General features: G+C 44.9%; 1 protein-coding gene across 4 annotated transcripts in view; it reads left to right on the forward strand.

Annotated features, from left to right (window-relative positions):
• The window catches only part of RGS3 (regulator of G protein signaling 3), a 139,712-nt gene that overhangs the window by 1,284 nt on the left and 113,425 nt on the right, over positions 1 to 25,003 (forward strand). For 2 of the 4 annotated variants that reach the window (XM_042964886.1, XM_042964888.1), the window contains exon 2: positions 14,777 to 14,957. In XM_042964886.1, the coding sequence (XP_042820820.1) occupies positions 14,840 to 14,957 (118 nt within the window). In that variant the 5' untranslated portion in view covers positions 14,777 to 14,839. Of the gene's footprint in view, positions 1 to 14,776; positions 14,958 to 16,510; positions 16,654 to 25,003 lie in introns of those variants that run through there. The other 2 variants (XM_042964891.1, XM_042964887.1) reach the window with 2 other exon arrangements.

A 25,003-nucleotide genomic window follows, 5' to 3' on the forward strand; every position in this document is an offset into this window, starting at 1 on the left:
TCTCTCTCAAAAAAAAAAAATTATTTTTGACAGAGAGAGAAAGAGAGTGAGGGAGCGCATGAGCACGAGCAGGGGAGGGACAGGGAGAGGGAGACAGGATTCAAAGCAGGCTCTGTGCTGACGGGAGAGAGCCCATGGGGCTCGAACTTATGAACGATGAGATCATGACCTGAGCTGAAGTCAGATGCTTAACCTACTGAGCCACCCATGTGCCCTGACCACAGATTATCTTGATAGAGAAACAAAAAATTCTGGGGAGATGAAGTTATTCCCAGGAGTGTAGCTAGAAATTTTCCTGGATTATTTGGTGAAGTTGTTTGGAACCACTAGGTGGTGATATTACATTAAGGAAATGATATTCTTCCAAGACTGGAGGCCTCTGGTTCTTTCTGAAGCCAGGGTCTACACAGTCAAAGACATTTCCTTGTGAGTAAATGGAGAAAAAAACCCACATTTACCAATGAAATATATGATCCAATTTAAATGCCCTCACAAATGAATTTGTCTTTGAATAATTTAGAATGCCATTGTTAGAACTATTTCAAGAGTGTGACAAATTCTGGAACATGCCCAGAGGCCTAGGATTTGGGGGAAATGGGGGAGCTATTGAGGATCCTGACAGTTCTCAGTTGGGCAAAGACTCAGGGAGGCAGCATTTGATAAGTAGAAATACCACAAATTATCTGAGGCTCTTCTAAAATTTTCTTGACCAGATTTTGCCTTCAGAGGTGAAACCAATAAATTCAGTTTTGTTCGTTTGTTTGTTTTTGAGCCTATATTACTTCTAAGGATGGCCCTGTTTTGGAAGGGATCTCCAAAAATAATTAAAATTCTCCCTTGGCCTCGGGATCAAACCCAACCCCTTTTGCTTGTCTTACAAACCTTACAAAGTAGGCTTATGGCCCAGGTGCGCCCTGCTTGTCTCCTCAGGCCCAGTTCCCTCCTACTCCCCCTGAAGCTCTGTGATTTTTTCCTTTTGGTTGTAGTGAGTCTTGTCTTCTCTTGCCTTCAGGCTTTAAAAAATTTTGTTTTTTTCTGTACTTTTCCTTCAACGTCGACAATTCTTTTCTTCCCTTCTCTGCCTAGTTTCTACTCATCCTTTAGATCTCAGCTTGCATGTTATTATTTTGGGAAGCTTTTTCTGACCGCTGTCGGGGTGACGTCCTCCTCTTTCACTTTCCCTCTCCCGGCCTCTGTGGAGTTCGTGGCTTGTCTCTTGCCACTGTCCACAGCCAGACTATGAGTTCTGCGAGTCGTATCTGTCTTCACTGCATAGCATCAGTACCTAGATGAGTGCCTGGCACATCATAACTGCTCAGTAATATATGCTGAATGGGCGAATGAATAAGAAGCAGATATGACATATCTCCTTTTTTTAGGGTACATGTAATGTAGCAGTGTGAGCTGAGTGATACAGAGTGTGAAGAAAGAGGGGCCCTTTGGATGCTCCTATCTGAAGCTATTAGGTTTTGGCAGGTGGAGATGTTTGTGGAGGTGGCCTTTTGGTGGAGGGAAGCAATGCAGGTGAAAGAAGTTTGGGACATAAGCAAGTACTGCCATATTCCCATCTGGAAAGGGTGGAAGGTGGGGTCAGAGACAGCTTGTGTCCCCATTGTTCAGGGCCTTGGATGGCGGGCTGGAGGCAGTGGGTTCTATTTGATAGCCAATGGGGAGCCATCGATGGCTTTTGACTAAGGGAGAGATAGGACTAAGGAAGTGCTTTAGAAATTGTTAATCTGATGGCAGGAAAACATGAATTGGAGGGAGACCAGCAAGCCCAGAAAGATCAGTTAGGAGGCTGTCATAGGAGTCAAGATGGGAGGTGATCAGGGCTTGGATTATGTGGGCGGCAACAAAATGGAGACAGAGGGGCATGGTGCAAAGGAAAAATTAACAAGAACCTGGAAATTGGACAGAAAGAGTAAGGGGAGAGGCAGGAGCCAAAGAGTTTTCAGCCTGATTCAGTGAGATGCTGTCATGATCGGAAACTGGGAGGCCAGAAGGAGAAACCAGTTGAAGGAGAGAGAAAGAGATTCCTCCCTCAAGCCTTTACAGTGGAGTTATGGTTTTGTGTGGCTTCTCACTTATGGAAGTTCAATCAATGTACAGAGCCAAAAAATGAAGCACAAGTGGGCAGGAATGACAGGGGAGTACAATGCAGCTGGCGGGGGCTGTTCCAGCTCTGTCACTCCATGAAAATACAGCTCAGAGGGAGTGCAAGATGGGAGAAGCAAATTTGCTGTTCCCCTTTTAATTTACAATGCCATGGGTATTTTCTGGGTGACTAAGGGCTTATTTGAAGGTAATTTGGCTATTCACAATTTATGCCTTGTATGCTGATTTTAGATCTGAATTTCCTGGCAAGACTTGACTTTTTCAAATGTGTGCCAGATGCTAAGGTGGGAAGTAGGCAGCTACTAAGAAGACACACCTCTGTCACTGCATTAGAGGTGCTCACAGTCTAGTTTGGTAGAAAGATATGGAAGCAGACAGTTAGGGCTGGTCTAGGTGAGCAGCCAGGGAGAGAGCCAGTGCAGAGAGAAAGATTGTTGGTAAGTGTGTCAAAGCAGAGGTGGCCCTGAGCTTGGGGTTGGAGAGAGATCTGGGCCTTCATCAGAACAACACAGAGCAGCAGCCAGAGTGGAGATCTTGGAGGGACAGGGTATTGGGGCAGGAAGGGGACAGAAGGGCATGGCTGGGGAACATACCTTATGAGAAGGCAGGAAGAGCCACAAAATAGAGGAATTATCAGAGAAACAAGAGGAAAACTATGGCAAGGTGGATGAGGGCTGAGAATGGACACCTGATTTTCATAATTAGGAAGTCACTGGTGACCTCTGAATTAACAGTTTCAGTAGAGCAGTGGGGGCAGTCAAAGGGGCCCAGGAGTGATTGGTGAGGGTCTGGAAGCAACGGGAATACATGCCACCTCTCTCAGTTACAGCTCCAGTCAAACCAACCTAGGTGTATTCCCTAGCTCCCAGTGAAATTTCCCTGGAGGACCTTTGGGAGCTCTGGATGCCATGACCCCTGTCCCTATATTACTTCCCCTGACAGTACGCTGATCCAGAGGTAGGCTTTGTCCTCCATAAGCCTCATAGTCTGGCTTGAGTGCATGTGAGCCAAGCCACATCTTTCAGCTGTGCCTGCTGTACTTTATACTAAACACATCTAAATTATCCTCTTCCATAAGTAGGATCCACACTCCCACAGGACTGCCAGCGCTAACTTGCTAATTGCTTCCCTGGAGTTTGCTTCTTGCAATTACTTTGTCAGAATCTAGACAAGGCAACATAGAACAATTTATTCCAGGATGATGTTTTTAAGTCAGTGGTTCCTTATCCTAGTTATATTGTTCTTTTCTTTTTTATTTTATTAAAATTTTTTTTTTAAATGTTTATTATTTTTTGAGAGAGAGAGCGAGCACAAGTGGGGAAGGGGCAGAGAGAGAGGGAGGTACAGAATCTGAAGCAGGCTCCAGGCTCTGAGCTGTCAGCACAGGGCCCAATGCGGGGCTCAAACCTGTGAACCATGAGATCATGACCTGAGCCGAAGTCAGATGCTTAACCGACTGAGCCACCTTGTTGTTCTATTAAAGAGATTAAAATAGTAAGAAATGTATATACCCACGTAGTTTACCGTGTCTAGTGTTCCCTCTATTCCTTTGTGTGGATCAAGACTTCGAGAGTATCATTTTCCTGCTGCCCAGAGATTTGAACATGTCTTGTGGTGCAGGTGGTGTCCACGATGAATTCATTCAGCTTTTGGAAGTCCAAAAAGATCTCTATTTTTACCTTCCTTTTGGGAAGGTATTTTTGCTGGATAAAGAATTTTAGGTTGGCAATTTTTTTTTTCTTCAATGAAGATGTTTCACTGTCTTATGGTACACGTCTCTGATGAGAAGGCTAATGTCATCTTTGTTCTTCTGTATGGAATCTGGTTTTTTTCTGGCTGCTTTTAAGATGTTTACTTTATTTCTGGTTTTAGGCAATTTGGTCATGATGCGCGTTGGTACAGGTTTCTTCATATTTCTTTCACTTGGGATTCATTGAGCTTCGTGGATTTGTGGGTTTATAGTTTTCATCAACATTGGGAGAATTTTACCCATGATTTCCTCAAATATATTTCTGGATCCTACCTCCTTCAGGGATCCAACTATACATGTAGTCGTCCTGCTCACTGATGCTCTTTTTGTTTATTTTTTGGAGGGGTCCTTTTTCTCTGTATGTTTTATTTTGAATGGTTTCTATCTTCAGGTTCGTTAATCTTTCTTCTTATAGTGTCTAATCTGCTGTTAACCCCATCCTGTGTATTTTTGCATCTCAGACATTATATTTTTCACCTTTAGATGTTCAATTTGGTCTTTTTTATTTTTTCCACATATCAACATGCTTTTATTTTTTTTTTTAATTTTTTTTTTAACGTTTATTTTTGAGACAGAGAGAGACAGAGCGTGAACAGGTGAGGGGCAGAGAGAGAGGGAGACACAGAATCTGAAACAGGCTCCAGGCTCTGAGCAGTCAGCACAGAGCCCGACGCGGGGCTTGAACTCACGGACCGCGAGATCATGACCTGAGCCGAAGTCGGACGCTTAACCGACTGAGCCACCCAGGCGCCCCTCAACATGCTTTTAAAGTGCTCCTTGAACATAAGAATACAGCTGTAATAACCATTATAATGTGCTTGTCTACATCTGTGTCATTCCTGGATTGGTTTCTGTTGCTTGATTTTTCTCCTTATTATGGGTCACATTTTCCTGCTTCTTTGCACTCCTTGTAACTTTTTATTGGATGCCAGACATTGTGAATTTTACCTTGTTGATTGTTGTGCATTTTTTGCATTCCTCTAAATATTCTTGAGCTTGTTAAGTTGCTCAAGCTTTCAATCCTTTGGAGTCTGACTTTTGGATAGGACCAGAGTGTCATTTAGTCCAGGGCTGATCACTCCCCACAACTGAGGCAAACCCTTCTGAGTCCCTACCCCTTACCCCAGTGCCCCCAGGAATTAGGAGGTCTTCCCTACCAGTCTGGCTGATGAGAATAAGAACTATTCCTGGCCCTGTATAAGATTCAAAACTGTTTCCTCTAATCTTTTGAGTGGTTCTTTCCCTTGGGGTACTTTACCCTTTTCCCTTAGCTTTGGGTACTTTCCTCATACCTGTGAGCTTATAGGCGCTTATATGAAGGTTTGGAGAGAGATGCTGTACAGATCCCTAGGGGTCTCTCCTGTGCAGCTCTTCCCTCTCTGACACTCTGTCCGATGAACTCTAGCTGCCCTGGCCTCCTGAATTCTTCAACTCATGGATATGGAATTGGCCTATATGCCCTGTCCCTTTTAGAAAATCTTTCTGGGCAATAAGCTGGGGCAATCGTAGGGCTCATCTTGTTGGTTTTCTGTTTCTCAGAGATCACTGTCCTTGTTGCTTGAGGTCTAATATCTTTTTTATTTTATTTTTTTTATTTCGCACAGAGGGAGAAAGTGTGAGTGGGGAGAGGGACAGAGGGAGAGAGAGAATTTTTTAAAAATGTTTATTTATTTATTTTGGGCGGGGTAGGGAGAGGCAGAGAGACAGGGAGACAGAATCACAAGCTGGCCCTGCGCTGACAATGTAGAGCTGGATGTGGGGCTCGATCTCACAAATCATGAGATCATGACCTGAACTGAAATGAAGAGTTGGACACTCAACCGACTGAGCCACCCAGGATCCCCACTAATATGTTGAACATCATTGTTACATTTTTTTTTGTCCAGTCTTTTATTTGTTTCAGTCCCAAGATGTCCTCCAATCCCTCCACCTTCGCTGGAGGCAGAAGCGTATATTTAAGTGCAGAAGACTTTTTGAGGGCTTCTGGAACCCTTGACTGTGCCACGCCAAGTTGCTCATTGTCAGGCTAGGAAAAGGGCTTCCAACATAACTATAAGGACACTGAGCCATTCTAGGAGAGACTGGGGACTCTGCTTTTCCCCTCTGGCTTTTGTCAAGTCTCTGGCTTTTGGACTTGGTCTGCTATTTCACAATCCTCTGGTGGTGAGGGCTTTGGTCTCTTGTATTTTCAAAGCTTGTTCGGAGGTTCTAGCAGGGGAGCACTCATATACCCTTGACCGAATAACAGTCCTCCTCTATTGGGGAAGGTCATCCACTTTGACCAAGCCTGCAACTTTGGGAGGAATGCACATGGCACATGGAGCAGTTAGGGAGGAGGAGGATACTCACCTAGCCAGACAGATCAACTGAATCAACGCTGGTCATCAGTGGGGCGACAGATGCCACAGCCAGATTGCTTTCATATCCTGGTCTCTTCTACTTTGGAATAATACGTCTTGGCTCACTTGGAATCTTGTTAGACCCTGTTTGTGTATTTAGATCACCAAAGGCTTCTCCATCCGAGGCAAGTTTAAGTTTCTTGGTGGTACTTCCAGCCACCAGCATCTGCTCCTGTAGAAAACCACTAACCCAAAGATACTGGGTTCTACCCTGAAGAAGAATTACAGACATACTTTAAAAAAGCAAATCCTGTATTTCAAGGGTGAATAAAATACCAGTTTACAAAGAATTCCAGCTGGTTAAATTTATGACAAGAAAAAAACCTGACCCAAGAATATTCTCTGGCTTCGAGCCCAGGGTATTTTTCCTTTTAGAGTGAACTTGGTACGTTTTCATTCATGTGGAGCTGTTGCCTCCCGGCATTTTATTCTGGGATGGAAGGTCAACAATGACTGCCTTGTTGCTAAATCCAATGGACACTTCTCAGTTGTTACCCTACTTGACTTCTCAGCAGTATTTGACATTGTTCACAAGTATTTCCTTCTTAATATGCTCCCTGGCTTCTCTTCTCTCTCTTTTGCCTTTCTTCCTCTGCCTGTATTTTCAGTTGCTATTCTCCTTGGTTCTTTCCTGAGCCTTCCTCTCACATTTAACATGCTCCTTGGGATCTCTTATCCATGTCCATGGCTTTACTGGGAATTTCTACATCTGTATTTCTGGCCTAAATATTTTTCCTGAGCTTATTGTCCGGTATCTTCAGCTGTTCACTGGACATCTCCACTTGGATAGCACATGGGTTACTCAGTCTCAGTTCGGCCCTTCCTCTCATGTTCTCCATCTCTGTAAAGGGCACTTATTCTTCTTTTTAAAGTTTGTTTGTTTATTTATTTATTTATTTATTTATTTATTTATTTTTAGTAATCTCTACACCCAACATGGGGCCCGAACTCATGAGTTCAAGATCAAGAGTCGCATGCTCTGCTGACTGAGCCAGCCAGGCGCCCCTGTAAAGGGCACGTCTAAACATCAAATTGCCTATGTCAGGATTCTTTTTTTGCATTTTATCTTCCAATCAATCACCAAGTCCTATTGATTTTACTTGTTTCCATCCCTTCTAGCTACTATCATCTTCTGTCTGGGGTCCTAGAAAAGACTTCACCTAACACTACTTTCTGTTCGCAACCCTCGTGCCAGTCCTCTCCCCCATCCATTTTTTTTTTCCAACTCTGGCCAGAGTGATCTTTTTAAAATAAAACTAAAGTCTTTTTTTTTTTTAATTTTGCTTAAAATCTTTTGATGACTGGCCTGTGCTCTTAGGACAAAGCCCCAGCTCCATTTTTTTTCTTTTTTTCTTTTTTTTTGGTTAACATATACAAAGATTCTTTATTGTGAATCCCATATAGTGAATTGATTCTCGCAGGATGTGTCCATTGATTTTTTCCTAACTCTTATATCCATAGTCAACCTACAGTTTCAATTAAATGGTGTTTTGACAAATAGAGTTACATCCTAATCTGCATAATCAACAAACCAAATAAAGCCCGTATTTGTGGGGCACCTGGGTGGCTCAGTGGGTTAAGCATCCAAATTTGGCTCAGGTCATGATCTCATGGTTTGTGAGTTCGAGCCCTGCATTGGGCTCTGCACTGCCAGTGCTTGGGATTCTCTGTCTCTCTATCTTTTTCTGCTCTTCCCCCACTCACTCTCTCTCTTAAAATAAATAAACTTAAAAGAATTTAAAAAAATTTTTTAAAGCCCTTATTGAAATACAAATCAGAACCACACTGAGATACCAACTCACACGAGTCAGAGTGGCTAAAATGAACAAATCAGGAAACTATAGATGCTGGCGAGGATGTGGAGAAATGGGAACCCTCTTGCACTGTTGGTGGGAATGCAAACTGGTGTAGCCACTCTGGAAAACAATGTGGAGGTTCCTCATAAAATTAAAAATAGAATTACCCTACGACCCAGCAATAGCACTGCTAGGAATTTATCCGAAGGATACAGGAGTGTTGATTTATAGGGGCGCATGTACCCCAATGTTTATAGCAGCGCTATCAACAATAGCCTAATTATGGAAAGAGCCTAAATGTCCATCAACTGATGAATGGATAAAGAAGATGTGGTTTGTATATACAAGGAATACTACTCAAAGATGAAAAAGAATGAAATCTTGCCATTTGTAACAATGTGGATGGAACTGGAGCTGATTATACTGAGTGAAGTAAGTCAGTCAGAGAAAGACAGACATCATATGTTTTCACTCATGTGGAATTTGAGAAACTTAGCAGAAGACCATGGGGGAAGGGAAGGAAAAAAAATTAGTTACAAACAGAGAGGGAGGCAATCCATAAGAGACTCTTAAATACTCAGAACAAACTGAGGGTTGATGGTGGGGTGGGGTGGGGAGTGCGGGGGAGAGGGGAAAATGGGTGATGGGCATTGAGGAGGGCACTTGTTGGGATGAGCACTGGGTGCTGTATGCAATTGATGAATCATGGGAATCTATCCCTGAAACCAAGAGTACACTGTATACATTGTATGTTAGCTAACTTGACAATAAATTATGTATTTAAAAATTGGAGCGCCTAGGTGGCTCAGCTGAGTGTCCGACTTCCGCTCAAGTCATGATCTCGCGGTTTGTGAGTTTGAGCCCCGTGTCAGGCTCTGTGCTGACAGCTCAGAGCCTGGAGTCCGCTTCGGATTCTGTGTCTCCCTCTCTCTCTCTGCTCCTACTCTGATCACGCTCTGTGTGTCTCTCTCAAGTATAAATAAACATTAAAAAAATTTTTTTTAAATTAAAAATTAAAAAAAACCCTTATTTGTAACACTTGTTAATCTCTTTAGTGCAAATACTCCCACTGTGTTTGGGTTCAAGGTACCAGTGTGATGTCACTGCACATAGAGTTGGGGAGAGTTGCACAGTAGCATACACATAACAATAAAATATGGTAAAATAACTAGGAATGAGTTTTGAGAATTTTCTTTAATGTTTATTTTTGAGAGAAAGAGAGCACGAGTGGAGGAGGGGTTCCGAAGAGGGCTCTGTGCTGACAGCATTGAACCTGTGTGGGGCCTGAACTCATGAGCTGTGAGATCATGATCTCAGCTGAAATCAAGAGTTGGATGCCTAACCGACTGAGCCACCCAGGTGCCCGTACATAATGTAATTTTAGTAATGGCTCTGTTTAACAATCAGCTTGCAAAATCCTGAAAATTGAATCTTCCCTCACAGGCCTGTATGAATTGGCTCCAGCACGTCATTGGATTCACATTATAAATATGCATTTCCTAATATGGGTTGAAGTTTAAAAGAAAGAGATGAAAACTGTCTAGAGACCTATAATTTTTTCAGGCTGGGTTTAACCCAGTCTTCACAATCTCCAGGGATGAAGCTGCCTACTCTTAGGCGGAACGAACCCATTTCCTTTCTACAGAAATACAAATGCTAAAACTTTCAGGAGGTACATTTTTGATAGTTCCTCTGGGTGGTGTCTATGTAGAGTTTCTGCTCACCCAGCACTCTTTCTGCTTTTCTTGGGGTGGGGGATCAGGCTCTGATTTTCATCTGGAGAACCACCTATGAAGATCCTTTTTAATAACACACGAAGCCCTGTGTGTTTACCTTCTTGCATATTACTCCTATGCCCACACTCTGACGTTCTCCTCCACGCTTCCCATCCTTGTGCTCCTCAAAGAACGATGATTTGCTCTCCTTTTCAGGCCTTTGCTTGTTTTGTTCCTTCTGCCTGTAACCCTACCTTCACTTCCTTTGCTTGGCTAAATCATCCTTCAGATCGCTTTCTTTGAAAAGTCCTCTCTGACTTCCTTTACTGTCTCAGTCCGCCCAGCTCCCCAGACCGAATGAGCCGTTAGTCTGTTTGCCACAGGTTGACAGGACGGTTCCTCTATTGTCACACCCATCCAACCTCCCACTAGATCATATGCTCCACCTCGTTCACTTCTAGAACCCCAGAGCTCAGTGTAAGGCTCAGCATGAAGTAGTGTTTAGCTACTGAATTGAATTTTTTAATTATTTTTTAAGTTTAATTAGTTAATATATTTTTAAACGTCTTTCTTTCTTTCTTTCTTTCTTTCTTTCTTTCTTTCTTTCTTTCTTTCTTTCTTTCTTTCTTTCTTAATTTCGAGAAAAGGTGTAAGTGAGCAAGGGGGAGAGAGAGAGAGAAGTGGGACTTGTGTTCACCCAAAGCGGGGCTCAAGCTCACCCGATGTGGGACTCAAACTCATGAACAGTGAGATCATGACTTGAGCTGAAGTCGGATGCTTAATGCCTGAGCCATCCAGGCGCCTGGTTGAACTGAATTTTAATGTGTCAGTAGCCATAGGAGTCTTGGCCCCCTTGTTTGTAACCTAGCCTTTCTGAGCAGGAGGATTGGTATGAAAGATGACATTCTATAGTGATTCTTTGGCTGGATTTGAATTTCTCCACTGTTTATTTACTGCTTTGGCAACCTGATACAGTTAACAACGCTGAACCTTAGTTGCCTCATCAGTAGAAATGCTTGGACTTCCTGGAGGCGGATGATATTTTTCTGTCTCTGGTTACCAGTATTTTATCCATTAGTCAATTACACTGCCTCTCTGGTGCAATGATTATTCATGTTTCTTGGTACATTTATATATTTTTCTTACTGATTTGTAAGACTTCTTGATTCATATATACATATTTGCCATATATTTTATAAATATTTTAAATTCATTAAAAAAAATTTTTTTTAACGTTTATTTATTTTTGAGACAGAGACAGAGCATGAACAGGGGAGGGGCAGAGAGAGAGGGAGACACAGAATCCGAAACAGGCTCCAGGCTCTGAGCTGTCAGCACAGAGCCCGACACGGGGCTTGAACCCACGGACCGTGAGATCATGACCTGAGCCAAAGTCAGACGCTTAACCGACCAAACCACCCAGGCGCCCCTAAATTCATTTTTTAACTAAAAAATTTTAAATTGTTTATGGCCACAGACAAGCTTCTAATTTTTTCCAACCATTTTAAAGTGTAAAATCCATTCTTAGTCCACTTATAGGCATAGTTTGCCAACCTCTGAACTAACATGCTCATTAAATTTGAACGATCTTTGCATTCCTAGAATAAATACCATTTGATCATGAATATACTGGCAGCTTTGATTTGCTAATATTTTAGTTAGGAATTTTGTGTCTATATTCATAAATCAGATTGGTCTAGTAGAGATTTCAAACTAGTTATAGGACAGAGACATATTGTATTTGGCCTACAAAATATTTTACAATTTTTCTTTTTAAAAAATATTTATTTATTTTGAAAGAGAATGAGAAAGTGCACACACGCCCATGAGGCAGGGTAAGAGGCAGAGAGAGAGAGAGAGGGAGGGAGAGAGAGAATCCCAAGTAGGCTCCTCCCTGTCAGCTCAGAGCCCAATGCGGGACTCAAGCTCACAAACTGTGAGATCATCACCTGAGCTGAAATCAAGAGTAGGTCAATTAACCTACTGAGCCACCCAGGCACCCCATATTTTACAGTTTTTTGAATGAATTGCCCATGTTAAAAAATTGGTAGATACTAAATTAAAAATTTGAGATGTCTCGCTTTTCTTTAAAAAACAGAATGTGGCAAAACTGGGAGAATATGGGCTCAGTTTTGTCACATTTTTAATAGAGCACCTCTATGTATGTTTTGTATTTCACCAATTTCTACTCTTATTTTTTAAAAAATATTTTATTTTTAAGTAATTTCTATACTCAATATGGGGCTCGAAGTCACAACCCTGAGATCAAGAATCGCATGCTCCACCGACTGAATCAGCCAGGTGCCCCTACTCTTATTTTTCTCTTTGACCTTTGGTCTGTAGTTTTCTGTTGCTAAATTTAGCTGGTTTTTGTCTTTGTCTAACTTTGTACCTGGCACTGACAAATCTTCCAGTTTTTTTTCTAGTTCTGAAACAGGTTAAATTACATAGGTACTAACTGTTTTTTCAAAGGTCTTAGAGAATTGACCTCTAAAACTCTCTGGGTCTTCTATAATTTTTTCAGGTAGAGTTTTGATTTCCTTTTGTATTTTATATATGGTTAGTTATCTACTAAAAATTTCAAATTCTTATATCAATTTCAGTAATTAATAATTTCTAGAAAATCACCCATTTTCCTCCTAGATTTTCAAATTATGGAATGAGGTTGCATTGGTTTTCTCTTATAATTTAAAGAATTACCTTGATCCTTTATCTTGTATCATGGCTGTCTCTCTCTTTCCTACACTTGTTGATTTGTAGTTTTTTCCTGTTTTGCCTGAGTTCTAATTTATTGGTCTTTTCAAAGAATCAGGCTCTGATTCCCTTGTTGAATTCTATTTTTTTTTAAAATAAATTTCAACTTTAACTTAATTGCTCCTTTAAAAATTTTCCATCTGAGGGGTTCCTAGGTGGCTTAGTTGGTTCAGTAGGTTCAGTGTCTGATTATTGATTTCAGCTCAGGTCACGATCTCACAGTTCGTGGGTTTGAGCCCTGAGTAGGGCTCTGTGTTGAGAGTGCGGAGCCTGCCTGGGATTCTCTCTCTCCCTCTCCCTTCCCCTCCCCCACTCTCACACATACTCTTTCTCTCTCTCTTTCTCAAAATAAATAAACATTAAATTTTTTTTTCACCCAAATTAGTTTCTTCCTCTTTTAACTTTTTGAAATGAATCTTCAGTTAAAAAAAAAGAAATCTTTCTTGTTTGGGGCGCCTGGGTGGCTCATTCAGTTGCGCGTTGACTTAAGCTCAAGTCATGATCTCAGTGTTCGTGACTTTAAGCCCTGTGTCAGGCTCTGTGCTGACAGCTCAGAGTCTGGAGCCTGCATTGGATTCTGTGTCTTCCTCTCTTTCTACCCCTCCCCCACTCATGCTCCTTCTCTCTCTCTCAAAAAGAAACATTAAAACAATTTTTTTTTAATTTAAAAAATCTTTCTTGTTTTCTAAATAAAATCATTGAACTCTTTATTCTTTTCTATTGATCTGCTTGTCTTCTGTCTGGTACTACATTATTATAATTTCATTTAACATCTGGTAGTTCTAGTCCCCTTTATTATAATTTTCAAAATGTTTTGGATATTGGGCTACATGATATCTCAAATGCACTACAATTCTTTGATAGCTAATGTAAAAATGTACCCAGATAAATCCTTTTGGTCCCTTCCCTCTAACCCAAGTGATCTTTATTCTTCTCGATACAAAATCACTCTTTAAAAATGCCTATAATCAATCTAAGTTTGTGAATATGGTGTATTTAAGTATGGTGTGTGTGTGTGTGTGTGTGTGCACATACTTTGTGTTTGTGTTTGTGTATGTGCTAAGGATGCATCTGTAGTATGTAGGGTGCGTTGTATCTATGTGTGAGGTATGCATGTAGTGTGTGTATTTGTGTGTGGTGTGTATGTGTACGTGCATTTGTGTATGTGGTGTATTTTTGTATGTGTGTGCATGGGAAGTGTTCTGGTATGTATATATATATGTGTAGAGTGTGTGCAATGTGTATACAGTGTCTGTAGTATGCTTGTGTATGTGTGGGGTGTGTGAGGTGTAAGAGAGATACTGAGGCCCACAGCCTGGGGTGCTAGAGGGCCCAGGGCATGCCAGAAAGACAAGCTTGGTCTGAAAACTTCCCCTGCCTTCCTGGGGAGAGCAGGGCTACAACCACAACCCTTTATGTATGTCCCACGCTCCTTTTTTATTATTTGTTTATTTTTGAAAGAGTGAGAGAGAGAGAGAGAGAGAGAGAGAGAGAGAGAGAATATGAGCGGGAGAGGGGCAGGCAGAGAGAGACACAGACTCTGAAGCAGGCTCCAGGCTCTGAGCTGTCAGCACAGAGCCTGACATGGGGCCCAAAACCATGGGCTGTGAGATCATGACCTGAGCCGAAGTCGGACGCTCAGCTGACTGAGCCACCCAGGTGCCCCCTTGATGTCCCCTTTGGACAGTAGTGTGGGTAAATAGGCCCAGTTTCTCCTGTGGTGCCACCGGCCAGGCTCCCACTCACTTCTGTTCTCCCTCTCCTGAGAAAAGAGTGACCTCCCCCTTTAAGAGAAGGACGCTTCCAGTGTTCTACTAAGGGGCCTTACTGTTGATGGTTAAGGTGGTGGAGAAGGTGCCACTCGAGGGGTCAGATCAGGATCAGAATGGCATTAGGTTTTCCCAACTGAACAGGTTAGCTGCTGAGTGCGCCTTTATCCGGAGTGGGGGTGAAGCGCCAGTGTGGGCTTCAGTCTTTACCCCCAGGCCACATTCAGATAGTGCAACTCTGTCCTGCTCTTCTGGGTCCCACCCTCCTGAGGGTGCATCTGCGCTTTGCTCAGTGGTCCCTGGTAGAGCTGCGAAAGGGCCACTGTCACCTTGGGCACATCACTCTCCCCTTCCCTGTGGACCTTCCTTTGCCCTGGCTCTAGAACGCCATGCTTTCTAATTCCTACTGGGAAAGAGCATCCCTCTCAGGCGACATCTCAGGTTATGCCTAACTCATGCTCCCATCTTATTCCTGCAGGTCTATAACACCTGTAGCCTCGGTGTCCTTTCTGCGTCCTGTGGCTTGAGCCCGAGGTTGCCCATGTTCCCTGGCTGGAAGGAATGGCAGGGCCAGCATACCACTCTGCACAGAAAGGATGCCTGGACTCAGACTACCCCAGCCAGGAGGAGAATCAGGCATGCTCAAATCCAGGGTGCAGGTAAGTCCATCTGCCATTGGTTGGGGCCAGGGGAGTAGGCTTGCCCCTGCTACCGGCAGTGCTCGTGGCGTGGGGGTTGGGTCAAGGGCAGAGCAGGGCTTCACAAAATGCCAGGTTTCAAACAATCCATTGGCCTTTATGTGACTCATTTGCACTTGACCACTAGTTTGCTGATTTCAGGGCTCCTTCTCTAGTTTCTGCTCCCTGCTGGTAGCCAGCTGGCCCTGTGGCCTCAAGTTTCCTTACCTGCCTCAAGAAGGCAAGTCTCCAGCCTACACTTGCTGTTGGCCATGGGGCAGGCATGGAGGCCAAAGAACAGATAAGAGGATGGCCTTTTGGGCAGGCAGGCCTGGGTTCAAATTTCAGCTCCGCCAACCTTGGACAAGTCACCTACCCTCTCTGCCTGAGGTTCAGATGTATCCCTGGCAGAGTGGAGCTGCTTCTTTCTAGGATCACTGTGAAGATGAAATGAGATGATTCGTGTAAATTGCCCAGCTCAGCCCCTCGCGCCTGGTACTCAGTACATATAACTCTTCTCCCCACTTTCTCTCCTGCATCCTCCAACCTTGTCTTGAGTAGATCCCCTAGCCACAGATATCCATCTGGCAGCTTCCAACACCTCCCATTTTTAGACCACCAGCAGCTTTCCCTCCTACAGCAGCAACAGTCAGAGATTTGCAGAGCAGATGTCTTGGTGTGAAACTATTCCCAGGAGGTGTTCCATGAATGTTTGCTGACAAAGCAGTGCAGGGACTGACCTTCCTTCCCCCTCTGCCTCCTGGTACCTGGCTCTGGATATTGAAAGCGCCTACCCTCTGTGCATACTGTGTGTTTCTGTCCCCTTAGCTACTGAGGGCCTGTGCTCCAGTTCCAGGGCACCAGGCTGCAGATGGGGGGTGGGGATGGGGGGGCGGGTGGCTGTGAGGCTGGCTGGAGCAAGCTGCTTTGGTCTGGACCTGTGCCAGGCTGCTCTCATCCAAGAGGAGGGTCAAGGGGCAGATAGGGCAGAGTTTGGGAAGGGGCGGCTTGAAGCATGAACACTTTTCCAAACCCCACTGCACTGGGCCGGGAGGATGCTCCTTTTGCCCTTGCTTGGGTCCGGTGATTACAGGTCTGAGCTTCAAAGCAGGTTACAAACCTGGCTAATTGCTGGCCTAGGGGAGCTGGGTGAGCAGGCCAAGCCCGCCTGCGTGGACACGCCAGCGGCCGCGGGCCTCACATGGGGCTGGCACTTCCAGCCTGGAGCGGTCCTGGAGCCAGGAGCCCCGGTGTGGCCGCCCAGTCCTGTTGGCTCCTCGGGGAGGGCTGCGGTGGGGAGCTGGGAGGACAGCCACCGGCTGCCGCTGTGGCCGCTGCCCTCGCTGTTGGGGCGCCAGCGCCTCCTCTCCTGGGGCCGGCGTCTGATCGGTCAGGTGGAAACCTCCCATTCAAACCTGCGCGGGCCAATCAGGGCCCGGCGCGCCGGCCCATTCAAACGCGCGCTGCAGCCGGCCTCCCGCTCCCGCCTCCGGGACACTGGCGCGGGGCGGGGGCGGGTGAACCTGCTGCCTCGGTAACTGGGGAGCAACACAGACGCCTCGGGTTACGGGCGCTCCTGGCAGGCGGAAGCAGGACGCCATGGAGCGCTCCCTGCACCGCGTCTCCCTCGGGAGCCGGCGTGCCCACCCGGACTTGTCCTTCTACCTCACCACCTTTGGTAAGTGCCTGGGATGGCTGGCCGCCTGGGCTGCTTCTCCCTGCGCTCAGCGCCCGGAAAGGTCCCCACCCCCGGCCCCGTGATAGGTGAGGCTGGCAGCAGCGGGTACCTCCTCTGGCCCCTTCCTCCTTTGGGTGCCCAGGAGGAGCTCAGGGCACACGGACCCAGGCTGAGCGAGCCACGGGGCGCAGCACCTGCTGCCTGGCCAGTGGTGTTAAGTGTGGCTGGCTGTGCCTCACTTGGCTGGAATCATCACACCTCAGTTCATCTTTCAGAGACCCGGTTTGCTCCACTGGGGTTTCCCTCTAGCCAACAGTTCAGGGTTAAATCAGGGTCTTGTTACTATATCTCAAGGCCTCCTCCATCCTCTTTCCTTTGTCTCAGGGACGGGACAGGTGCCAGGTCAGCCCTGGTGGCCTTGGTTCCTTGTGGGCTCGCGTTGGAAGCTCCAGTGGATGTCGGACTCACAGCACGTAGGAGAGAATTCTCTTCTTCAGGAGTGACCAGGCTCTCAGGAGGGTTCCGGGGCTGCCCTGGGGGCTTGAGGTAGAGAGCAATGGGCAGTGGGCCCCTGCCCCCAAACCCCTAGATAGCAGGATTGGGTTCCCCCAAATAACAGCGGGGCAGCAGTGCCCCAACAGCCTGGGCAAACCCAGCCTTTCAGGTAGCCATAATAGAGAAAACAGCCCTGTCCCAGGAACACAGCCCTTCACAGCTCTGCGTTTCCTCACTGGGTCTGCAGCTCCCTGTGGAGAGTGGGTGATATTTGGGTGATATTTCCTCTGTGGAGACTTGAGATCCAGAGAGAGGAAGGTCGCCCAGTGAGCCAGACTGGTTGGTACCTGAGTTCAAGCCTTCTGAGACAGCTTGTCCAGCATTTTTTCAGTTTTTTTCATAAAGGTTGGGGCAGTTACTGCAACATACTGGACTTTGCCCAGGTTTCATAGACAGAACACTCCGGGAGTCAGGCCCTTCCTGGGGCTCTCCTATTCTCAGGCTTACCTCTGCCAGCACACTGGGTTCCTTACAAACTGTCCTTTTCTCTAGGAGCAGAGGGAGTGATAAAAAAGCAGTGGCTTCACCCCTAGAACTGGCCTGTGGTCTGGCATCCTGGAATTTACGGGTCTGGTGGGTGGAAGGAACAATGCGGGTAATGAAATAGCCACCATCTGTCCAGCACTTACTATGTGCCGAGCCTTGTGTCAAGGGCTTTATCTCATTTAATCCCCCCAATTCCCATGAACCCTGCTGGGATGTGGGAGTCTACCAGACAAAGGAGGTGTCTGGGATGACCTGAATTCGTGGAGCTGGGGTCGTCAGGAAAGTGCCACAGAGCCGTGAGGCCCTATTATCTTAGCTGTGTGCTGATTTAAAAGTAAATATAGGGGCGCCTGGGTGGCGCAGTCGGTTAAGCGTCCGACTTCAGCCAGGTCACGATCTCGCGGTCCGTGAGTTCGAGCCCCGCGTCGGGCTCTGGGCTGATGGCTCGGAGCCTGGAGCCTGTTTCCGATTCTGTGTCTCCCTCTCTCTCTGCCCCTCCCCCTATCATGCTCTGTCTCTCTCTGTCCCAAAAATAAATAAAAAACGTTGGAAAAAAAAAAAAGTAAATATATATTTCATTGCTTTCCCCCCCCCCCCATTATTATTGCTGTAAGATGGCTTCATTGCTGAAAACTTAGTGAAAAGAACAAAGTGAAAAATCCCCTGTACTCTGATTCCTTAGAAAAGACCTTTGTGGCTTACCAATTTGTTTTATATCCTTCCAGACTTGTGTGTGAGTGTGTGTAGGGGTGTGTTTAATTTTAAAAGAATTGAGACCATATTGTATGTACAGTCTTAGAATCCTTCCTTACTGGATTAAGGAAGAGAAATTCTCTTCTTTACTGGTACAGCGTGACTATTCCCTACCATCAGTCTATAGTCTTCTATTGAATTAATCATCCTGACAGAGATCTGGGAAGTCGGGGAGTGTCCAGACCAGCAGGGAGTGGATCCCCTCCTCTCCCCGCCCAGTCGTGGCCTCAGGGCTGGGTCGGATGGTTATCTGGGAAGGTTTCTACTGGAACCAGTGACTGTGACCTGAGTGTACCCTTGTGGGGTGGAGAGCCTCCTGCTCTTAATGTACGCAGTCTCCTCTCCCATCTCCCCGAGGACACAGGTTGACACTGGAAAGTTCTTTCCTGTTTCCTGCTTAAATTCTGTTTCCTTGACAAACACTGCCCCTCTTTCAGGCGGCTGATTTTCTTCATGCACAGTGTGATCTGTGCTTGTCTGCTCATGAATGAAGATTCATATCAGTGATTCCCAGACCTGGTCACTTATCAGAAGCACCTGGCGAGTCTGTTAAAAACACAGATTCCTAGGATCTTCATAGGTCTAGGGTGGAGCCTGAAAATCTGTAATTTTAAGAAGGCACACAAGTATTTTAATGATCAGCCAGGTTTGGAAGCTGTGGATTTAGTCAGTTTTGGTAGCCAGCATGAACTCTCTTAATGTGAAGGTCTTTGCTAAGTTTTCCTTGGTTCACTGGCCTTTTCCCAGCATGGCAGGTAGTCCTGGTCTTCATCAGCAGGCTTTGCCCTGCTAGAACCACATGAAGGTTCTGCCTACCCGATGGCTGGCTGAGCACAGATATTCAAAGGGAGCTAATTTTCCAGGATCTCTGGAATTATATATATATATATATATATATATATATATATATATATTTTTTTTTTTTTTTTTTTTTTTTTTTTTTTTTAACGTTTATTTATTTTTGAGACAGAGAGAGACAGAACATGAACGGGGGAGGGTCAGAGAGAGGGAGACACAGAATCTGAAACAGGCTCCAGGCTCTGAGCTGTCAGCACAGAGCCCGACGCAGGGCTCGAACTCATGAACTGTGAGATCGTGACCTGAGCCGAAGTCAGATGCTTAACCGACTGAGCCACCCAGGCGCCCCTGGAATTATAATTTTTAAATGTTTATTGATTTATTTTGAGAGAGAGAGAGAGAGAGAGAGAGGAGAGAGGAGAGAGAGAACAGGCTGGGGAGGGGTGGAGAGAGAGGGAGAGAGAAATCCCAAGCAGGCTCTGCACTGCCATTGCAGAGCCAGATGTGGGGCTCAACCTCACGAACTACGAGACCATGACCTCAACTGAAACCAAGATTCAGATGCTTAACTGACTAAGCCACCCAGGCGCCCCCTGGGTGGTTTCACCAAATTGGTTTCACCAAAATTCCTTCCAGGGAGAGTACTGTATTGTACATGGCGAAGTTTATGTATTGTGTGTGTGTGTGTGTGTGTGTGTGTGTGTGTGCCTGCACATGCGCATGGGTACAGCGCCTTGTTCCTCAATAAGAGGCATATTTGAGTAACATTAGTTGACCATACACTGTCTTCTAAGGAGGTGTTCTGGCTTCAGGAGAGGGGAGTGTGTATGTAAACTGGGCCTAGAACCCAACTCCTCCAGAGATGACAAATGCATTTTCTGTAGAACAGATGCCAGCTAGCTGCTCAGCGTGTTGGGCAGTGTGCGTGAGGCCCTGAACTGGAGGCTGAAACCCGGCCCTGCCAGCTGCCCCTGGCTTCCCATGCTGCTCTGAGCCAGGGACACACAGTTCCTGGACTTGGCTGGGAAGCTCCTCCAACTACTTCTCAGGACCCCATCCTTTGCTGGTCGGGGTCCTCAGCATTTACTGGCTGTTCTGTCATCTGGGGTCCTTTTGCTTGGGAGTGTTCAGAAATTCTCAGTTTCTGGCCCGTCCTCTTTTCCAATTCTGTTCTATTTTTTAAATTAAGAATTTATTTGAGAGAGAAAGAGAGAGAGAGAGAGAGAGAGAGAGAGAGAGAGATTGAGAATCCCAAGCAGGCTCCACGCTCAGCACTGAGCCTGACATGGGGCTTGATCCCATGACCCTGGGATCATGACCTGAGCTGAAATCAAGAGTCCAACTGTCAACCAACTGAGCCACCCCGGCACCCATCTGCTGTATTTTGTAATTTAATTTAATTTTTTAATTTTTTTAAATATGTATTTATTTTTGAGAGAGAGAGAGAGGGAGAGCACGAGGGGGGAGGGGCAGAGAGAGAGGGAGACACAGAATCGGAAGCAGGCTCCAGGTTCCAGGCTGTCAGCACAGATCTTGACGGGGACCTCGGACTTGCAAACCATGAGATCATGACCTGAGCTGAAGTCGGGGGCTTAACCGACTGAGCCACCCAGGCGCCCCTATTTTTTTTTTTTAGTTGTATTATGAAATATAACAGACACACAGAAAAACATTCCTCCAAATAATGTGTAGTTCAGTGAATTATCACAAAGCAAATACCTGTGTAACTTTCATGAGGGTCAAGATTGCCGATATCCAGTTTGACATGTAGTTTTTTTCTTTGTCACTCAGTTCAAAATAGTTTCCAATTTTCATAGTCCTACTTTCTCAAGTCTTTAGATTATTTGGAAGCATATTTTTTAAATTTGCTGGGGATTTTCTGGTAATATTTTTATTCTTTCTTTCTTTCTTTCTTTCTTTCTTTCTTTCTTTCTTTGAGAGAGAGATAGTAAGCGGGGGAGAGGAGCAGAAGGACAGAGAGAGAGAGAATCTCAAGCAGGCTCCATGCTCAGTGCAGAGCCGAATGCAGGGCTTGATCCCATGACCCTGGGATCATGAACTGAGCTGAAAGCAAGAGTCAGACGCTTAGCCAACTGAGCCACTCAGGCGCCTCTCTTGTTCTTTATTCTACATTTTGGTCTGAGAATATACTCTGCGTCTTTTTAGTTCTTTGATCAGGATATAGTCAGTTTTTATAAATGTTCTGTGTGTACTTGTGCAGCACCTGAGTGGCTCAGTCAGTTAAGCGTCCGACTTCAGCTCAGGTCATGATCTTGTGATTCGTGAGTTTGAGCCCCACATCACGTTCTGTGCTTGGAACCTGCTTCGGATTCTGTGTGTCCCTCTCTCTCTGCCCCTCCCCTGCTCATGCTCTATCTCTGTCTCAAAAATAAATAAATATCAAAAAAGAAAAAGAAAAGCTCTGCAGTAGTTAGGCATAGTAGTTTTGTATGTGTCGGGTTTAGGTCAGGTTTGCTAATTATATTCTTCAAATATTCTTCTTTAATTTTTTTCAACATTTATTTATTTTTGAGAGATGGAAAGAGAGCAAAAGTGCGGGAGGGGAAGAGAGAGAGGGAGACACAGAATCTGAAGCAGGCTCCAGGCTCCTAGCTGTCAGCACAGAGCACAATGTGGGGCTCGAACCCACGAACTGTGAGATCATGACCCAAGCTGAAGTCGGATGCTTAACTGACTCAGCCACCCAGGTGCCCTGTTGTTCAAATGTTCAACATCCTTGCTAATCTTTTCCCCCAATTTGTTCTATCAGTTACCAAGAGAGGTGTGTTAAAATTCCTGCTATGGTTATACATTTGTCTGTCGTTATAGTTGTCAGTTTTTTCTTTATATATTTTGAAACAATATTAAGAGCATACACATTTAGAATTATTATCTTAGTAATGAACTGAAACTTTAATTATTAAGAAGCCTACTCTTTATTTCTAGTGGAGATAAAGTCTACTTTTTCAGACATTAACATCACTACCCAGCTTTCTTCTGCTGAACAGTGAATTGCCTGGTGTATCTTTTCCCACCTTATTTCTGTTGGTCTTTATGTTTCTTTTTTTAAAATGTGTATTTATTTTTGAGAGCACGAGTTGGGGAGGGGCAGAGACAAGTGAGACAGAGGATCCAAGGCAGGCTCTATGCTGACAGCAGCAAGCCAGATGTAGGGCTTGAACTCACCAACCATGAGAGCCGATGTCAGACGCTCAACTGACTGAGTCACCCAAGGGCGCTGGTCTTTCTGTTTCTTTACATTCTAAGTGTGCTATGTCTCTTGTAAATAGCAGGCACAGAGTTGTTATTTTGCTTTTTAGTGCAGACCTAGGGTGGTATCTTCCTGCAAAAAGATCTCTATTTGCTTCTGCCAGGTGCTTGGGGTGACTAGAAATCTGGGATAGTCGTAATGTTAAGGGTTGGGATTATTTGAAGTTGAGCTTCAGTGCCCTGAGGAACTGTCTCATCATGGTTCATTTGTTCCTGGGGAGCCACCCTTTAGGGTTCTGACCCAAAAGGTCAGGGCTCAGAAGACCCCACTCTCAACAGGCCCTAGTCTCCAACTCCTGTTCCTCTTGCCCTGTGAGGCAGACAGAAACTCTGCTCAGCCTCTTGGCCTTTCCGTCATCTCTCTGGAATTTGAAAACACCCCAAGGAGAGAATTAGTCCAGGCAAATATTAAACTTCATTCCATGGACCTCCATGCTCCCTGAGTCTGCTCTGTAGTTCCTCTCTGTCTTGTTGTGTCTCCAAGAAGCTGCTTTTAAATATTTTCTCCAGCTTTTCTAGATTTTTCCTCAGTGGGTGTGTCATTCCAGAAATAGAAGTCCCCTGCATGTATTTTCTAATTTTTCTGAGTCGTTTTTACTCTTTTCATCTCTTCCCCCTCCCTCCCTCATTTTCTTCCTTCCTCTCTCCCTTTCTTCTCTCCTTCCTTCCTTTCCTTCCTTCCTTCCTTCCTTCTTCTCTCCCTTCTTCCCTTCCTCTGTTCCTTGTTTCCTTCCTTCTTTCATCCCTCCCTCCTTCCTCCCTTCCACCCTCCCTCCCTTCCTCCCTTCCTTTTTTCCTTCCCTCCATCTTTCCTTTTGTCATATCAGTGAGAGTGCTTTCTATTTGCCAAGTGCTTCTCATACATTAGTTCTCAGTTTTACAATAGCCCTCTCAGAGCTGAGTTATTATTATTCTTTGCATTGTACAGATGAGGAAACAAAAGATATAGTGATTCAGGATCATCAGTGGTGGAACCAGGATCCAAGCCGGGTCTTACTGACTCCAAAACCCGCGCTTTGCTCATAGTTCCTTCTGGGCTTCCTCTCTTGTGTTTTCAAAATGAGGCTTGTTCTGCTGGAAAACTTTGATAGTGAAAAAAAAGAATACAACTGTGGGGCACCTGAGTGGCACAGTCAATTGAGTGTCTGACTCTTGATTTTGGCTCAGGTCATGATCTCATAGTTCATGAGATCAAACTCTACATTGGGCTCTGCTCTGACAGTGTGGAGCCTGCTTAGGATTCTCTCTCTCCCTCTCTCTGCCCCTCCCCCCTCAAAATAAATTAATTAATTAAAGAAATGAACACAACTGTAAAACAGAATGAAAATAAATTATTGACTTCATCGTGTGGCTTAATGCCATCAGCAAGGATGTAACAGATGCTCGTCATTACAAAATAACATATTTAACTATAGAGAAAAAGTCTGTAATATGAAATAGATAAGGGTGGGGAGTAATTCATAAAATGTGGTGACACTGGAAATTTTGGAATTAAAATCATTATAATAAAATCTAAAGGAAAATCGTGAAAGGCAGAATAATGTGAATTTTCTATATATTATGTATGATATTGTACACGAATGTATATGAAAGAAAATCATTTGCTCTGCAGGTGAATCATTTTCATGAATAGGCTGGGCTTGGGTTAACATGGGACAATTCCAGATTTTGCAGTTTAATGGGTCATAAGTATGGCTTGAATCTATCAAAATTCTTTACTGAGAAAACCAAGGACCTCAGAAATGGAAGGACTTTTGTTTCCTCAGTCATAATATGCTGATTTATCTTAGAACTGTCGTTTCTTAACAATTTTAATTTTTTAAATTTTTTTAATGTCTATTTGTTTTTGAGAGAGAGAGAGAGAGTGACAGCTGGCGATGGGCAGAGAGTGAGGAGAACAGAGGCTCTGAAGTGGGCTCTGTGCTGACAGCAGTGAGCACGACACAGGGCTCGAACTCACCACGTAAGATCATGCCCTGAGCCAAAATCAGATGCGCAACTGACTGGGCCACCCAGATGCCCCTCTTAACAATTTTTAAAATTGAAAAATGGCCTCAGAATTGAGATCAGGTTTGTTACCTAACTGAAGGCAATCTGGGTATATATTAATTACCTATTGCTTCACAACAAAGTACCCCAATATCTATTGCTTAAAAAACCCAAATATTTATTATCTCCCGTTTCTGTGAGTCAAGACTTTGGGAATGGCTTTGCTGGGTGGTTTTTGCTCAGGGGCCGCTCAGAGACGTTGCTGTGAAGATGTTAGCCGACGTGTGCTGGCCAGAGCCATTTATTCCTGGAAGGAAAAACAGCTGGGGAAACCAGGTTAATGTCGGGTCTCAGAGGAATGGAGAGTCAGAGGAGAGGGGTTGGATTGGCCCATCATCATCTTTATGCCACCGCCGACCCCTGCCCCCTTTGCCCTGCAGGCCTCTTTCTGCCAGCAGGCACCAGACCATTTCTCTGAATGGAACTCAAGATTCTCCCT

Source organism: Panthera tigris, chromosome D4 (genome assembly GCF_018350195.1).
Source record: "Panthera tigris isolate Pti1 chromosome D4, P.tigris_Pti1_mat1.1, whole genome shotgun sequence".
NCBI lineage: Eukaryota > Metazoa > Chordata > Mammalia > Carnivora > Felidae > Panthera > Panthera tigris.